This window comes from Mesoplodon mirus, assembly GCF_964341445.2.
Source record: "Mesoplodon mirus genome assembly, chromosome: 5".
Taxonomy (NCBI): Eukaryota; Metazoa; Chordata; class Mammalia; order Artiodactyla; family Ziphiidae; genus Mesoplodon; species Mesoplodon mirus.
The window spans coordinates 56,494,193-56,509,921 of record NC_138980.1 but is presented as its reverse complement, the minus strand read 5'-3'; the positions used below and the strand labels follow the sequence as shown (position 1 = coordinate 56,509,921).

At 42.8% G+C, this 15,729-nt stretch overlaps 1 protein-coding gene across 4 annotated transcripts in view; it reads left to right on the top strand.

Annotated features, from left to right (window-relative positions):
- SLC36A1 (solute carrier family 36 member 1) overlaps positions 1-15,729 on the top strand; it is a 100,660-nt gene that overhangs the window by 34,320 nt on the left and 50,611 nt on the right. For all 4 annotated transcript variants that reach the window (XM_082620886.1, XM_082620883.1, XM_082620885.1 and 1 more), the window contains one exon: positions 8,035-8,204. In XM_082620886.1, the coding sequence (XP_082477012.1) occupies positions 8,035-8,204 (170 nt within the window). The remainder of the gene's footprint in view (positions 1-8,034; positions 8,205-15,729) is intronic.

The window sequence follows — 15,729 nt, the reverse complement described above, 5'->3', positions numbered from 1 at the left end:
TAATGCATGAGGGTCTTATTTGAAGTGGAGCTTTGCTTACGGGCAGTGTCCTTCCCTTTAACGATCAAGTCAGTTCTGTGAATACTTATTGATCAAGCCTTTTTACTCCTCTGCACAGTCCTAGGCCTGGGATAAGATAGAGATGTCCCATGGTGAGTTAGCAGTCTCCCTGAGAAGCTACCCATGAAGCAGTAGTAGGATAGTAACCCTAGTGGAATGGAAAGATGGATTTTGCTCCTGCCTCTTGCCCTGTGTGGTCACTGTCTGATTCTAGGGAGCACTGAGTTGGATGGGAAGGATATAAATAGGCTTGTTGGAGTTACATTGCATTTTTTTAAAATAACATCTTTATTGGAGTATAATTGCATTACAATGGTGTGTTAGTTTCTGCTTTATAACAAAGTGAATCAGTTATACATATACATATGTTCCCATATCTCTTCCCTCTTGTGTCTCCCTCCCTCCCACCCTCCCTATCCCACCCCTCTAGGTGGTCACAAAGCATTGAGCTGATCTCCCTGTGCTATGCGGCTGCTTCCCACTAGCTATCTATTTTACGTTTGGTAGTGTATACATGTCCATGCCACTCTCTCACTTTGTCACAGCTAACCCTTCCCCCTCCCCATATCCTCAAGTCCATTCTCAAGTAGGTCTGTGTCTTTATTCCTGTTTTACCCCTAGGTTCTTCATGACATTTTTTTTCTTAAATTCCATATATATGTGTTAGCATATGGTATTTGTCTTTCTCTTTCTGACTTACTTCACTCTGTATGACAGTCTCTAGGTCTAGCCACCTCATTACAAATAGCTCAATTTCGTTTCTTTTTATGGCTGAGTAATATTCCATTGTATATATGTGTCACATCTTCTTTATCCATTCATCCGATGATGGACACTTAGGTTGTTTCCATCTCCAGGCTATTGTAAAGAGAGCTGCAATGAACATTTTGGTACGTGACTCTTTTTGAGTTATAGTTTTCTCAGGGTATATGCCTAGTAGTGGGATTGCTGGGTCGTATGGTAGTTCTATTTTCAGTTTTTTAAGGAACCTCCATACTGTTCGCCATAGTGGCTGTATCAATTTACATTCCCCCCAACAGTGCAAGAGGGTTCCCTTTTCTCCACACCCTCTCCAGTATTTATTGTTTGTAGATTTCTTGATGATGGCCATTCTGACCGGTGTGAGATGATATCTCATTGTAGTTTTGATTTGTATTTCTCTAATGATTAATGATGTTGAGCATTCTTTCATATGTTTGTTGGCAATCTATGTATCTTCTTTGGAGAAATGTCTATTTAGGTCTTCTGCCCATTTTTGGATTGGGTTGTTTGTTTTTCTGATATTGAGCTGCATGAGCTGCTTGTAAATTTTGGAGATCAATCCTTTGTCAGTTGCTTCATTTGCAAATATTTTCTCCCATTCTGAGGGTTGTCTTTTCATCTTGTTTGTGGTTTCCTTTGCTGTGCAAAAGCTTTGAAGTTTCATTAGTTCCCATTTGTTTATTTTTGTTTTTATTTCCATTTCTCTAGGAGGTGGGTCAAAAAGGATCTTGCTGTGATTTTGTCATAGAATGTTCTGCCTATGTTTTCCTCTAACAGTTTGATAGTGTCTGGTCTTTAATCCATTTTGAGTTTATTTTTGTGTATGGTGTTAGGGAGTGTTCTAATTTCATACTTTTACATGAACGTGTCCAGTTTTCCCAGCACCACGTTATTGAAGAGGCTGTCTTTTCTCCACTGTGTATTCTTGCCTCTTTTATCAAAGATAAGGTGACCATATGTATGTGGGCTTATCTCTGGGCTTTCTCTCCTATTCCACTGATCTATATTTCTGTTTTTGTGACAGTACCATACTGTCTCGATTACTGTAGCTTTGTACTATAGTCTGAAGTCAGGGAGCCTGATTCCTCCAGCTCCGTTTTTCTTTCTCAAGATTGCTTTGGCTAGTCGGGGTCTTTTGCGTTTCCATACAAATTGTGAAACTTTTTGTTCTAGTTCTGTGAAAAATGCCACTGGTAGTTTGATAGGGATTGCATTGAATCTGTAGATTGCTTTGGGCAGTAGAGTCATTTTCACAATGTTGATTCTTCCAATCCAAGAACATGGTATATCTCTCCATCTACTTGTATTATCTTTAATTTCTTTCATCAGTGTCTTATAATTTTCTGCATACAGGTCTTTTGTCTCCTTAGGTAGGTTTATTCCTAGATATTTTATTGTTTTTCTTGCAATGGTAAATGGGAGTGTTTTCTTAATTTCACTTTCAGATTTTTCATCATTAGTGTATAGGAATGCTAGAGATTTCTGTGCATTAATTTAGTATCCTGTTACTTTACCAAATTCATTGATTAGCTCTAGTAGTTTTCTGGTAGCATCTTTAGGATTCTCTATGTATAGTATCATGTCATCTGCCAACAGTGACAGCTTTACTTCTTCTTTTCCGATTTGGATTCCTTTTATTTCTTTTTCTTCTCTGATTGCTGTGGCTAAAACTTCCAAAACTATGTTGAATAAGAGTGGTGAGAGTGGGCAACCTTGTCTTGTTCCTGATCTTAGTGGAAATGATTTCTGTTTTTCACCATTGAGGACAATGTTGGCTCTGGGTTTGTCATATATGGCCTTTATCATGTTGAGGAAACTTCCCTCTATGCTTACTTTCTGCAGGGTTTTTATCATAAATGGGTGTTGAATTTGTTGAAAGCTTTCTCTGCATCGATTGAGATGGTCATATGGTTTTTCTCTTTCAATTTGTTAATATGGTATATCACATTGATTGATTTGCATATATTGAAGAATCCGTGCATTCCTGGGATAAAACCCCACCTAACCATGGTGTATGATCCTTTTAATGTGCTGTTGGATTCTGTTTGCTAGTGTTTTGTTGAGGATATTTGCATCTATGTTCATCAGTGATATTGGCCTGTAGTTTTCTTTCTTTGTGACATCTTTGTCTGGTTTTGGTATCAGGGTGATGGTGGCCTCGTAGAATGAGTTTGGGAGTGTTCCTCCCTCTGCTATATTTTGGAAGAGTTTGAGAAGGATAGGTGTTAGCTCTTCTCTAAATGTTTGATAGAATTTGCCTGTGAAGGCATCTGGTCCTGGGCTTTTGTTTGTTGGAAGATTTTTAATCACAGTTTCAACTTCAGTGCTTGTGATTGGTCTGTTCATATTTTCTATTTCTTACTGGTTCAGTCTCCGCAGGTTGTGCATTCCTAAGAATTTGTCCATTTCCTCCAGGTTGTCCATTTTATTGGCATAGAGTTGCTTGTAGTAATCTCTCATGATCCTTTGTATTTCTGCAGTGTCACTTGTTACTTCTCCTTTTTCATTTCTAATTCTATTGATTTGAGTCTTCTCCCTTTTTTTCTTGATGAGTCTGGCTAATGGTTTATCAATTTTGTTTATCTTCTCAAAGAACCAGCTTTTAGTTTTATTGATCTTTGCTATCATTTCCTTCATTTCTTTTTCATTTATTTCTCATCTGATCTTTATGATTTCTTTACTTCTGCTAACTTTGGGGGTTTTTTGTTCTTCTTTCTCTGATTGCTTTAGGTGTAAGGTTAGGTTGTTTATTTGAGATGTTTCTTGTTTCTTAAGGTAGGATTGTATTTCTATAAACTTCCCTCTTAGAACTGCTTTTGCTGCATTCCATAGGTTTTGGGTTGTCATGTTTTCATTGTCATTTGTTTCTAGGTAGTTTTTGATTTCCTCTTTGATTTCTTCAGTGATCTCTTAGTTATTAAGTAGTGTATTGTTTAGCCTCCATGTGCTTGTATTTTTTACAGCTTTTTTCCTGTAATTGATATCTAGTCTCAATGCATTGTGGTCAGAAAAGATACTTGATACAATTTCAATGTTCTTAAATTTACTGAGGCTTGATTTGTGACCCAGGATATGATCTATCCTGGAGAATGTTCCCTGAGCACTTGAGAAGAATGTGCATTCTGTTGTTTTTGGATGGAAAGTCCTATAAATATCAATTAAGTCCTTCTTGTTTAATGTATCATTTAAAGCTTGTGTTTCCTTATTTATTTTCATTTTGGATGATCTGTCCATTGGTGAAAGTGGGGTGTTAAAGTCCCCTACTATGAATGTGTTTCTGTCGATTTCCCCTTTTATGGCTGTTAGTATTTGCCTTATGTATTGAGGTGCTCCTCTGTTGGGTGCATAAATATTTACAATTGTTATATCTTCTTCTTGGATCGATCCATTGATCATGATGTAGTGTCCTTGGTTTCTTGTAATAGTCTTTATTTTAAAGTCTATTTTGTCTGATATGAGAATTGCTACTCCAGCTTTCTTTTGATTTCCATTTACATGGAATATCTTTTTCCATCCCGTCACTTTCAGTCTATATGTGTCCCTAGGCCTGAAGTGGGTCTCTCGTAGACAGCATATATACGGGTCTTGTTTTTGTATCCATTCAGCCAGTCTGTGTCTTTTGGCTGGAGCATTTAATCCATTTACATTTAAAGTAATTATTGATATGTATGTTCCTATTCCCATTTTCTTAATTGTTTTGGGTTTGTTTTTCTAGGTCTTCTCCTTCTCTTGTGTTTCCTGCCTAGGGAAGTTCCTTTAGCATTTGTTGTAAAGCTGGTTTGGTGGTGCTGAATTCTCTTAGCTTTGCTTGTCTATAAAGGTTTTAATGCCTCCATCAAATCTGAATGAGATCCTTGCTGGGTAGAGTAATCTTGGTTGTAGGTTTTTCTCCTTCATCACTTTAAATATGTCCTGCCAGTCCCTTCTGGCTTGCAGAGTTTCTGCTGAAAGATCAGCTGTTAACCTTATGGGGATTCCCTTGTGTGATATTTGTTGTTTTTCCCTTGCTGCTTTTAATATTTGTTCTTTGTATTTAATTTTGGATAGTTTGATTAATATGTGTCTTGGCGTGTTTCTCCTTGGGTTTATCCTGTATGGGACTCTCTGTGCTTCCTGGACTTGATTAACTATTTCCTTTCCCATATTAGGGAAGTTTTAAACTATAATCTCTTCAAATATTTTCTCAGTCCCTTTCTTTTTCTCTTCTTCTTCTGGGCCCCCTATAATTTGAATGTTGGTGTGTTTAATGTCCCAGAGGTCTCTGAGAGTGTCCTCCATTCTTTTCATTCTTTTTTCTTTATGCTGCTCTGCAGTAGTTATTTCCACTATTTTATCTTCCAGGTCACTTACCCGTTTTTCTGCCTCAGTTATTCTGCTATTAATCCCTTCTAGAAAATTTTAAATTTCATTTATTGTGTTGTTCATCATTGTTTGTTTGCTCTTTAGTTCTTCTAGGTCCTTGTTAAACGTTTCTTGTATTTTCTCTATTCTATTTCCAAGATTTTGGATCATCTTTACTATCATTATTCTGAATTCTTTTTCAGGTGGACTGCCTATTTCCTCTTCATTCATTAGGTCTGATGTGTTTTTACGTTGCTCCTTCTCCTGCTGTGTGTTTTTCTGTCTTCTCATTTTGCTTATCTTACTGTGTTTAGGGTCTCCCTTTTGTAGGCTGCAGGTTCGTAGTTCCCATTGTTTTTGGTGTCTGCTCCCAGTGGCTAAGGTTGGTTCAGTGGGTTGTGTAGGCTTTCTGGTGGAGGGGACTAGTGCCTGTGTTCTGGTGGATGAGGCTGGATCTTGTCTTTCTGGTGGGCAGATCCACGTCTGGTGGTGTGTTTTGGGGTGTCTGTGGACTTATTATGATTTTAGGCAGCCTCTCTGCTAATGGATGGGGTTGTGTTCCTGTCTTGCTAGTTGTTTGGCATAGGGTGTCCAGCACTGTAGCTTGCTGGTCACTGATTGAAGCTGGGTCTTGTCGTTGAGATGGAGATCTCTGGGAGATTTTTGCCATTTGATATTACGTGGAGCTTGGAGGTCTCTTGTGGACCAGTGTCCTGAAGTTGGCTCTCCCACCTCAGAGGCACAGCACTGACTCCTGGCTGGAGCACCAAGAATCTTTCATCCACATGGCTCAGAATAAAAGGGAGAAAAAATAGAAAGAAAGATAGAAAGAAGATAAAATAAAATAAAATAAAGTAAAATAAAATAAAGTTATTAAAATAAAAAATTATTAAGAAAAAATTTTTAAACAGTAAGAAAAAACAAAAACAAAAAAAACGCACAGACAGAACCCTAGGACAAATGGTAAAAGCAAAGCTATACAGACAAAATCACACACAGAAGCATACACATACACACTCACAAAAAGAGGAAAAGGGGAAAAAGTAATAAATCTTGCTCTCAAAGTTCACCTCCTCAATTTGGTATGATTTGTTGTCTATTCAGGTATTCCACAGATGCAGGGTACATCAAGTTGATTGTGGAGATTTAATCCGCTGCTCCTGAGGCTGCTGGGAGAGATTTCCCTTTCTCTTCTTTGTGCTCACAGCTGTGGCTCAGCTTTGGATTTGGCCCCGCCTCTGCGTGTAGGTCGCCTAAGCGCGTCTGTTCTTCACTCAGACAGGACGGGGTTAAAGGAGCCGCTGCTTCGGGGGCTCTGGCTCACTCAGGCCGGGGGGAGGGAGGGGTACGGATGCGGGGCGAGCCTGCGGCGGCAGAGCCTGCCGTGACGTTGCAGAAGCCTGAGGTGCGCCGTGAGTTCTCCCGGGGAAGTTTTCCCTGGATCCCGGGACCCTGGCAGTGGCGGGCTGCACAGGCTCCCGGAAGGGGAGGTGTGGATAGTGACCTGTGCTCGCACATAGGCTTCTTGGTGGCTGCAGCAGCAGCCTTAGCATCTCATGCCCGTCTCTGGGGTCCGCGCTGGTAGCCGCGGCTTGCACCCGTCTCTGGAGCTCCTTTAAGCAGTGCTCTTAATCCCCTCTCCTCCTGCACCAGGAAACAGAGGGAAGAAAAAGCCGCTTGCGTGTTAGGCAGCTCCAGACCTTTCCCCGATCTCCCTCCCGGCTAGCCGTGGTTCACTAACCCCTTCAGGCTGTGTTCAAGCTGCCAGTCCTCTCCCTGCACTCCGAAGCCCAAGCTTCAGCTCCCAGCCCCTGCCCTCCCGGGCGGGCGAGCAGACAAGCCTCTCAGGCTGGTGAGCGCTGGTCAGCACCGATGGTCTGTGCGGGAATCTCTCCGCTTTGCCCTCCGCACCCCTGTTGCTTGTGCTCTCTTCCGTGGCTCCAAAGCTTCCTAGTGTGTGGAAACCTTTCCTCCTTCACAGCTCCCTCCCAGAGGTACAGGTCCTGTCCCTATTCTTTCGTCTCTTTTTTCTTTTGCCTTACCCAGGTACGTGGGGAGTTTCTTTTGGGAAGTCTGAGGTCTTCTGCCAGCGTTCAGTAGATGTTCTGTAGGAGTTGTTCCACGTGTAGATGTATTTCTGACGTATTTGTGGAGAGGGAGGTGATCTCCGCGTCTTACTCTTCTGCCATCTTGAAGCTCCTCCACATTGTATTTTTAATTGTTTTTATTTTTGAAAGGATATATGCCTGTGGAAAAGACTCCAAATGTTCAAAGGGCATACAGAAAATGTTAAGTTTCCACTTGCCTCTCCAGGACCCCAGTTTTACAATTTTCCATTTCAGGGACAACCATATTACCAGTTTCTTATGTTTCCTCCTGAAGATGTTTGGTATATGTAAGAATGTCACATGTATGTGTGTGTGAAGGGGAGTGTTTTTCCCTCTTTTTCCTTTTTTAGACAGTTGGTACCATACTGTTGACACTGTTCTGCTTCATGCTTTTTTCACTTCATCATATATCGTGGAGCTCATACCATATCAGCGCCTGGAGTTTTATCTCCTACTTTTTAACAGTTATATGGGGGTGCCATGATCTATTTAACCAATTCCCCACTGATTAACATTTAAACTCTTTTCAGTCTTTCAGACTTAAATAATGCTGCAACGACATATTTTTTATGTAAGTTTATGTGCGCATGTGTAAGTGTATCTACAAGATAAATCCCTAGACCTGAAATTGCTTGTCCAAAGGACACGTGTGCTTATAACTTGGAGAGATATGGCCAAATCACCTTGGGACTGTTTTGCACTCTCATTGCTGGTGTATGAGTGTGCAGAGCCGGCTCTGAACGTGTCTCGGCTCTCTCTGCAGGCTGTACCAGTCAGTTAAGCTGCTCTATTCCATCGGCATCTTCTTCACCTATGCCCTCCAGTTCTACGTCCCGGCCGAGATCATCATCCCCTTCTTCGTGGCCCGTGCGCCTGAGCATTGCGAGCTGGTGATAGACCTGTCCGTGCGCACCATGCTGGTCTGCCTGACGTGTGAGTAGAGGACAAGATCATTGCCTTGTCTGTTTTCTTTCTTCCAGAGGGCACCGAGTCCCCAGGGCTTTCATGAGAGAGAACTTGTATCTCAGTGAAATGGCCAGTGCTGTGTGAGCAGAGAACTTGGGGTGCAGTGTCAGCCTCAGAGTTGAGGCACATCCATGAAGGGAGTGAATTGAATATAGATGTGCTCTAAAGGACACGGGAATGGAAACGGTGCTTTATTTATAGATATGGCCTAAAATGCAATGGTAATGATCATAACTCATGCTAAACATGTGCTATTACTATTCCGTATGAAATATGACAAAAGTTTAAAAGAGCCATTTAACCCATATGCATAATGAGTACTATAGGTTACTTTGATAGCAGGTGTATGTTTGTTTGTTTTTTCAAATAATCGTGTTTCCAGTGTGACAGTCTATTCCTTGGATTTCATTTTGAGACTGCTTTGATACTATTCTAGACACTTTTGGATGGTGGTCTTAACTAAAATATGTTTCTTAGAAAATTTCTGTTGATTAACCTAGGTGTGTGACTTATCACTTTGTGTTTTATTCCTCTTCCCTGACCACACACCCAGGAGCATGAGTTGAGAGACGAGATATCACCCTATTCGCTCTTGGTTAAAACTGGTATAAGTTCAAAAATAAAAATAAATTCTTTTTTTTTTGGAAGATTCTGTGAATTGATAGAATAGAGAATCCTTGAATAAATTGGTCTGTGATATCTAATTTAAATTTCTAGGCAATTAGCAGTTTCTTTCCAAATTGAATGCTTGAATCGTAGATTTCTCTTTTTGGCTGTGTTTAAGGTTTTTTTTTTTTCTTTTTTTCTTTTTTGGAAAAGAAACATCTTTCCTTATTATATTGAGACTTCCCTGGGACTTCCTTTAAATTATCCAGTCCAAGCCTCTGTCTTTGGAGTAAAGATAGGTCTATGTGATTTTTTAATTAGACCAGAATGGAATGTTTTAGGGATGAATGATGTGAATGTTGTCTAGCATGCACTCATAGTATGGAAAGTCAGAAATGACTTTATTGGTTAACTGTTAGCAAGAGGAGGACAGGGAAGAGGCTGTCCATCCTTACCCAAGCAAATGTGGGGATCAGACTAGTGCCCATCCTGGAATGGGCCTCCTCAAGCCACCTGCAGTTGTCTTCTTGATATTACTTCTAGGACAGTGGGTGGAAGCTCAGCATCCTGGATCTGCGTGGAAAAAACTCACTGGAGCTGAGGAACTAAAGACTGTCCCTTGACCTTAATCTTGGGCAGCTCTCCTGCTGAAGATTTCTTATAGGGTGGACCTGGGTAGGATCGTGGGTACCTTGGATTCCCCAGCCCCAGAGAGCTGATGGCAACCAAGAATCTGACTTCTTGTAGCCTTTATTTGATAGCCCTTCCAGCTCTCTCCTAGACCAGCCTAGAGAAACAACCCACTGTCTGCAGGCCACTGCTGCCCCAAAGCGACTGAAAGGAAGGAATGTGATATAGCTTGCTTTTCCAGTAAATTGCCTTAATGTGTGATAAATGGGATGCTTGGACTCTTCTAGATTTTACTCCTGTCTCCTGCTGGCAACTCTGGAGGCTTTGATCAAATATGTATGTTTCCTCTATGGATGGATTAGCTCTGAGTGTGTAGGAGACAGCTTCCACGTGAAAAGTGTTCATAATGTCAACTCTCAGGGCCCTGATTCTTGAATCCAAGGGGCTTTGGAAGAAAGGATAGGGATAGCTCAAATAATGGGCTTTGTTTCAGAGTGGTTCCTTGAGAGAAGGTAGGTCTGTCTGGGTACAATGTGCTGTCCCTGCTGGAAGAGCTGGGGCACTGAGCTGGCCCTGACTCCTCTCACCGCCCCATTTTCTTCTCAAGCCTGGCTTAGTCTCCGCTACCATATGTCGCGCTTCCTGCCAGGTTCCTCTCTGCTGCGCCCCGCAGGAACCAGCAGTCTCTGATTCACAGACCTCATACTATCCTTAGATGCCTCTTGGTTTTCGCTTTGCTTTTCCTGGCACTGTCTGTGGGTCTCACCTCCCTTCTACAGCATGACTCTCAGATGACATGAGCCGCTTTTGATCTTCAAGCACATTGGGTTGTTTTTCCCTTCTTCTGTGGTTGCTTGTAACTTAGCCTTACATTGTCATCCTATTAAAGGGGGCAACCCCTTCATCTTCCAGCCCTAGGCTTCTCTTACTTTCCCTGGAGACTGTGAAGTAATTGTGGGATTCAGGAGAGGCATTTTACTGTAGCACCAACTTAATTGCATTTATCTGAGTTCATTTGTTTTTGTTTCTCTGTACCTTCAGATCCTTTTGCAGAAGGTTAATTGGTATATGATTTTAGATCTTTGATATAACTGATTGTTTTCAATTATACCTATAAATTTTAATGGCAGCTCAAATTTTTGCTATTTTGGGTATTTTCTTGTCATTTTCTCAACTTTCTCTCCTCTTCCTCACCCTCATCCCCAAGGAAAGCAGGAGCATTTGGTCCAGCCTCATTTTTTTTTTCCACTTGGAATTCAACCTTCTCACCACTCTTCCCCATCCACCAAAGATGGCTGTGTCTACTTTTTTTAAAAAATAGATTTATTTATTTATTTAATTTTGGCTGTGTTGGGTCTTCACTGCTGCACGTGGGCTTTCTCTAGTTACGGCGAGCGGGGGCTACTCTTCGTTGCGGTGCGCGGGCTTCTCATTGTGGTGGCTTCTCTCGTCGCAGAGCTTGGGCTCTAGGCGCGTGGGCTTCAGTAGTTGTGGCTCGTGGGCTCAGGAGTTGTGGCTCATGGGCTCTAGAGCGCAGGCTCAGTAGTTGTGGTGCACGGGCTTAATTACTCTGCGGCATATGGGATCTTACCGTACCAGGGATCGAACCCGTGTTCCCTGCATTGGCAGGCGGATTCTTAACCACTGTGCCACCAGGGAAGCCCTGTGTCTACTTTTTGATGCTTAATTTCACACTGTTGGAGAGGAGAGGAAAGGAAAATAACACACGTCAGAGACTGGTGCTCATTTTCTTATGATTTCATGTGGGACAGTAGTTACTTCCAGCCTGTATGTTTGGACATGCAGACTTAGCAGGCCACCTTATGTACAGAACTTGTGTAGAACAAGAGGCTGGAAGAGGCTGGCTCCACCTGCGGGCAACCGGGGCTGTACGAAGAGTAGTTTCTTTGGATTCCTTGAGACCCTAACCTGTCCTTCAGTGGTTCGAACTGATTCTCTGTGGCATTTGCCACTTGAAGCATTTTATTTCAGTTAGGTATGAGAATGTCACAAACCTGTTATTGAAGATAGAATAACAACAAAACCACCTCAATTAAGAAGCCTGTTTAGACTAGAATGTAAAACATTCCAAGCCGCCAGACCCTTTAGAGCATGAAGCTTCCAGGTCCAAACAAAGCGGTTTTTCAATGCCTTTTGGCCTTTCACACGTCTCAGTCTTGCAGCTATAAAGAAAAAGGGCAGCAGCATTAATACCTGTACACCGTGCCCCCTGTCCCCACTGCGGGGACGGTTGCAAGGCTTCAGCTTCTTCATCTGTAAGATATAAAGTGTATCTGATCGCCTCATGTCTAAAGTTCTGTGATGCTGCACAACTACTTTGAGCCTGATTTTAAATTTCTACCAAAGTATTGCTCGAAAAAAGAAAGTTAATGTAAAAACACGTGAAGACTGTCTAGATCTGGAGTAAGTAAAAATGACCTAATATCCCAGTGACTTAAAATAATTTTTCTTGCATTTTATCTTCTGTGTTAATCCTCATGGGTGCTTTTTTTTTTCTTTTTTAAAATTTTATTTATTTTTGGCTGCGTTGGGTCTTCATTACTGCACGTGGGCTTTCTCCAGTTGCGGCGAGTGGGGGCTGCTCTTTGTTGTGGTGCGCAGGCTTCTCATTGCAGTGGCTTCTCTTGTGGAGAACCGGCTCTGGGCGCACGGGCTTCAGTAGTTGCAGCACGTGGGCTCAGTAGTTGTGGCTCGCAGGCTCTAGAGCACAGGCTTAGTAGTTATGGCGCACGGGCTTAGTTGCTCTGTGGCATGTGGGATCTTCCCGGACCAGGGCTCGAACCTGTGTCCCCTGCATTGGCAGGTGGATTCTTAACCACTGCGCCACTAGGGAAGTCCGTCATGGGCGCTTTTTACAAAAAGTTGCAATCCTAGTGTACATATAACTTTCCCCTTTGCATTTTGTTTAAAATTACATCATGAATATACATATCCTTCATAAATATTTTTATGACTGCATGGTATTCCATTTTATTGATGAATTGTATTTACTAAACTATTCCATTAATGTTGGACATGTAAGTTGTTTCTCGTGCTTTTGTATTATTTTTAAAATTTATACTCCCACTAAATGAAATTGTATATCCTGTCCAAGGCTGCTATTAATTTTAAAGGCAGATTTCTAGCAATTTAAGAGTCACACAGGTGGGCCTCACCAGCGTTGATCATAATAAATAGCAGTAAGCACTTCTGGACACAGGAGCTGTAAGTGTCCAAGGGATTTCTGTCAGTGCGCGTTTGTCTCTAAAGTGCTTTCTCTCCTCTTGTGCATAAGCCAACTCTTTCTGCTGCTGGTCTACAACCACAGGCTCCAGAATCCCAATCAGTTCCTTCTCTGAACATGGCCATTGGCCTCCTGCTGCTTCAGCAGTTAAAGTCACATTTTCAGTGTTTCTTAACCCAAAGGGAAGATGTTTTGTAATACCACTGGAGCCCTCTTCACTAATCATGTGGTCTGGTTGTCCTCAGGGCCCCCTTTCTGTTCATGCCACAGCTAGGCTAATGCAGAGGTCTGGCAACTGCCAGTTGGGAGTTCGTGGTCTTCCTCTTTGCATGGGGTGCTCTTTTCGTGGGGGAGTAGGGATAGGGTATTCCCAGTTGGCTGCTTCCTGAGATCTCTGCCTTCTTGAGTTTCTCTTTCTAGAGGTCTTTATTATAACTCATGGAGTAAAGACATTCAGTGCTAGAAGAGGTTTTAGTTGCTCCTGTATCTTTCCCAAGTACTGATTCCCATCTCTGGAATTAGTGAAAACTAGTTTGCCACATTTTACCTTGCGGTAAACAGATGCCTTGGCTAGTGAGCCCTCAGTTTGGGTCCCTTTCTCTTCCTCTTCCCCCAGTGTATTAGTGGGAGGCTCACTCTTCCCGCCTTCTTCCCCCATTATCTTTCTCCAATGTCAGGCTGTATTTTGGTTCAGCTAAATATCCAGTCCAGCTAGGACAGGAAGACAGTGCTCCGTTTGCAACCCTGTGGTCCTGGCTTTAAAAGAAAAGTTTTGCCCTTTTAAAAATATTTCTCTTAAGGATATTTTTGCTAAACATACTTATCTTGTATATCTGTTGTAGTAAAAACAAGAACAAGTGTTTAGATTGCTTTTTAAAGTCATGATGAAATGGAACATCTCCATCCAATCAGAAAAGATTCTGATCTCACAAGCTTCTGTTTCTGTTTTCACTTAATTCTTATCAGAGTGGAGCACGAGTGACTTCACTTAACTCGTATCATGAAGTACCCATCTGTCCTCCAGGCTAATACGAGAGAGGGAAGGGAGAGGACAGACTGTCAGAGCTGGGAGGGCTGGTCGGATCCTCCGACTTATCTCCTCCAGGGGCTCATTGTCTCTGCTAAAACCCTCCCTTCTCTTGAGTGGGCTGGAGCATCCTGGGGACCAGGAGGAGTAACTCACACTTCCTTTAACAGTACAAAAGCAGGCAGGCTAGAAGCTACGTTTTCGGCCCAACCATGTGTTCTTAGAGGGGAATCCTGTCTCTCCGCTCTGCCACTCTGGAGCAGCGCACGTTGCTTCCCAGTTGACGGTGAATTGAGGGACATATCCCAGAACACATTCCTACGTGACTAAATCTGCATTGCACAGTTCCTTAAAATTTCAGAGTCGAGTGTGACTTGAGTGATCATCCAATATTAATACAATCACCATACTTCATGGGTAAATGAACTGAGGCTCAGAATGGGAACTGATTTCCCCCCAGGTCACACACAGCCTACTACTGAGCAGAGACGGGTGATGCTATTAGCTAACATGTATGAAGCACTTGTTATGTGTGTAGTACTCTAAGTTCTTTACGTGAATGATCTCATTTGACCATCCCTTTTTAGCAGTACTGGGAGATGAGTCTTAAACAGGTTAAGAAACTGGCTGGTCATTGGTGGATTGGAGCCTAGGTTCTGAATCCAGACCCTTAACCACACCCAGGCTTAGGTCTGATGGCTGCCTCAGCTGTTTCCACCCCACTGCTCACCCAAACTGGAACACCTGGAGCCACCACTGTGTGGTTAAACATTAGGCAGAGAGAGACCCAGACCCCAGAGAGGGCAAGTGTCTTATTCCAGGTCACACAGCAGATCAGCATTTGTTGAGCGTCAGGTTATCCATGATGAGAATGCCATTTTGTCATCAGCCTACAGACACTTCACTTCCAACTTTCCTCCATATTCAACCCTGAAGGTTTGAGGGACATCACCAACTCTATTTAGAAATAACTAAAGGCTGAAACAGACTATTATTAACTTGCAGAGCAAGTTAAAAGCTTATCCTTTTTTTAGACTTTCTGAAGCCTTCAGAACAGTGAGGGTATTCATGGATAATTGCCATGATGGTTGAATATAGAAGAAAGAAAGAGGAAGGGATTGCCCCAGGGCTATAAAACCCTGGGCGGCAGAGGCAGATCTGAAACTCATTTTCCTTGCACCCCCTTTTGTTATCCAGGCTTCAAAATCCTTGTCTGGTGTCCTCTACAAAGCAGAGAGAGGTCAGGGCTGACCTTTCCCGGATTCTCTACCACACGATTGTGGTGCATCCCTGGGAAAGCTAACCTGATATCAGACTCCCCCAGTTCTTCACAGACAGGATCTTTCCGCCGATCAGCCAGATCCCCTGTTCTCCCTCCTGCTGAATGTATCATTCTGTATTTTCTTTGTTGGCTGCATTGGGTCTTCGTTGCTGTGCATGGGCTTTCTCTAGTTGCACTGAGCAGGGGCTACTTCATTGCGGTGCGCGGGCTTCTCACTGCGGTGGCTTCTCTTGTTGCGGAGCACAGGCTCTAGGTGCACGGGCTTCAGTAGTTGCAGCACGCAGGCTCAGTGGTTGCAATATGCGGGCCCTAGAGCGCGTGGGCTTCAGTAGTTGTGGTGCTTGGGCTCAGTAGTTGTGGCTTGCGGGCTCTAGAGCGCAGGCTCAGTAGTCATGGCACATGGGCTTAGTTGCTCTGTGGCATGTGGGATCTTCCCGGACCAGGACTCGAACCCGTGTCCCCTGCATTGGCAGGCAGATTCTTAACCACTGCACCACCAGGGAAGTCCCATTCTGTATTTTCTTGATCATCAGGTCTATGATGTGACTGTAGCAGGGGCTTGAGGTCCTGGACTCTGTCCCAGCTCTGTCACTTTCTATCATTTAAATTCTTTGGACCTTTCCTTCCACAGCAACCATAATAATGTTGTGGAGTTCCGTACCCGTGGAGCGGAGGGAAATTCAGCTCAGTGAGTGGATGCTTC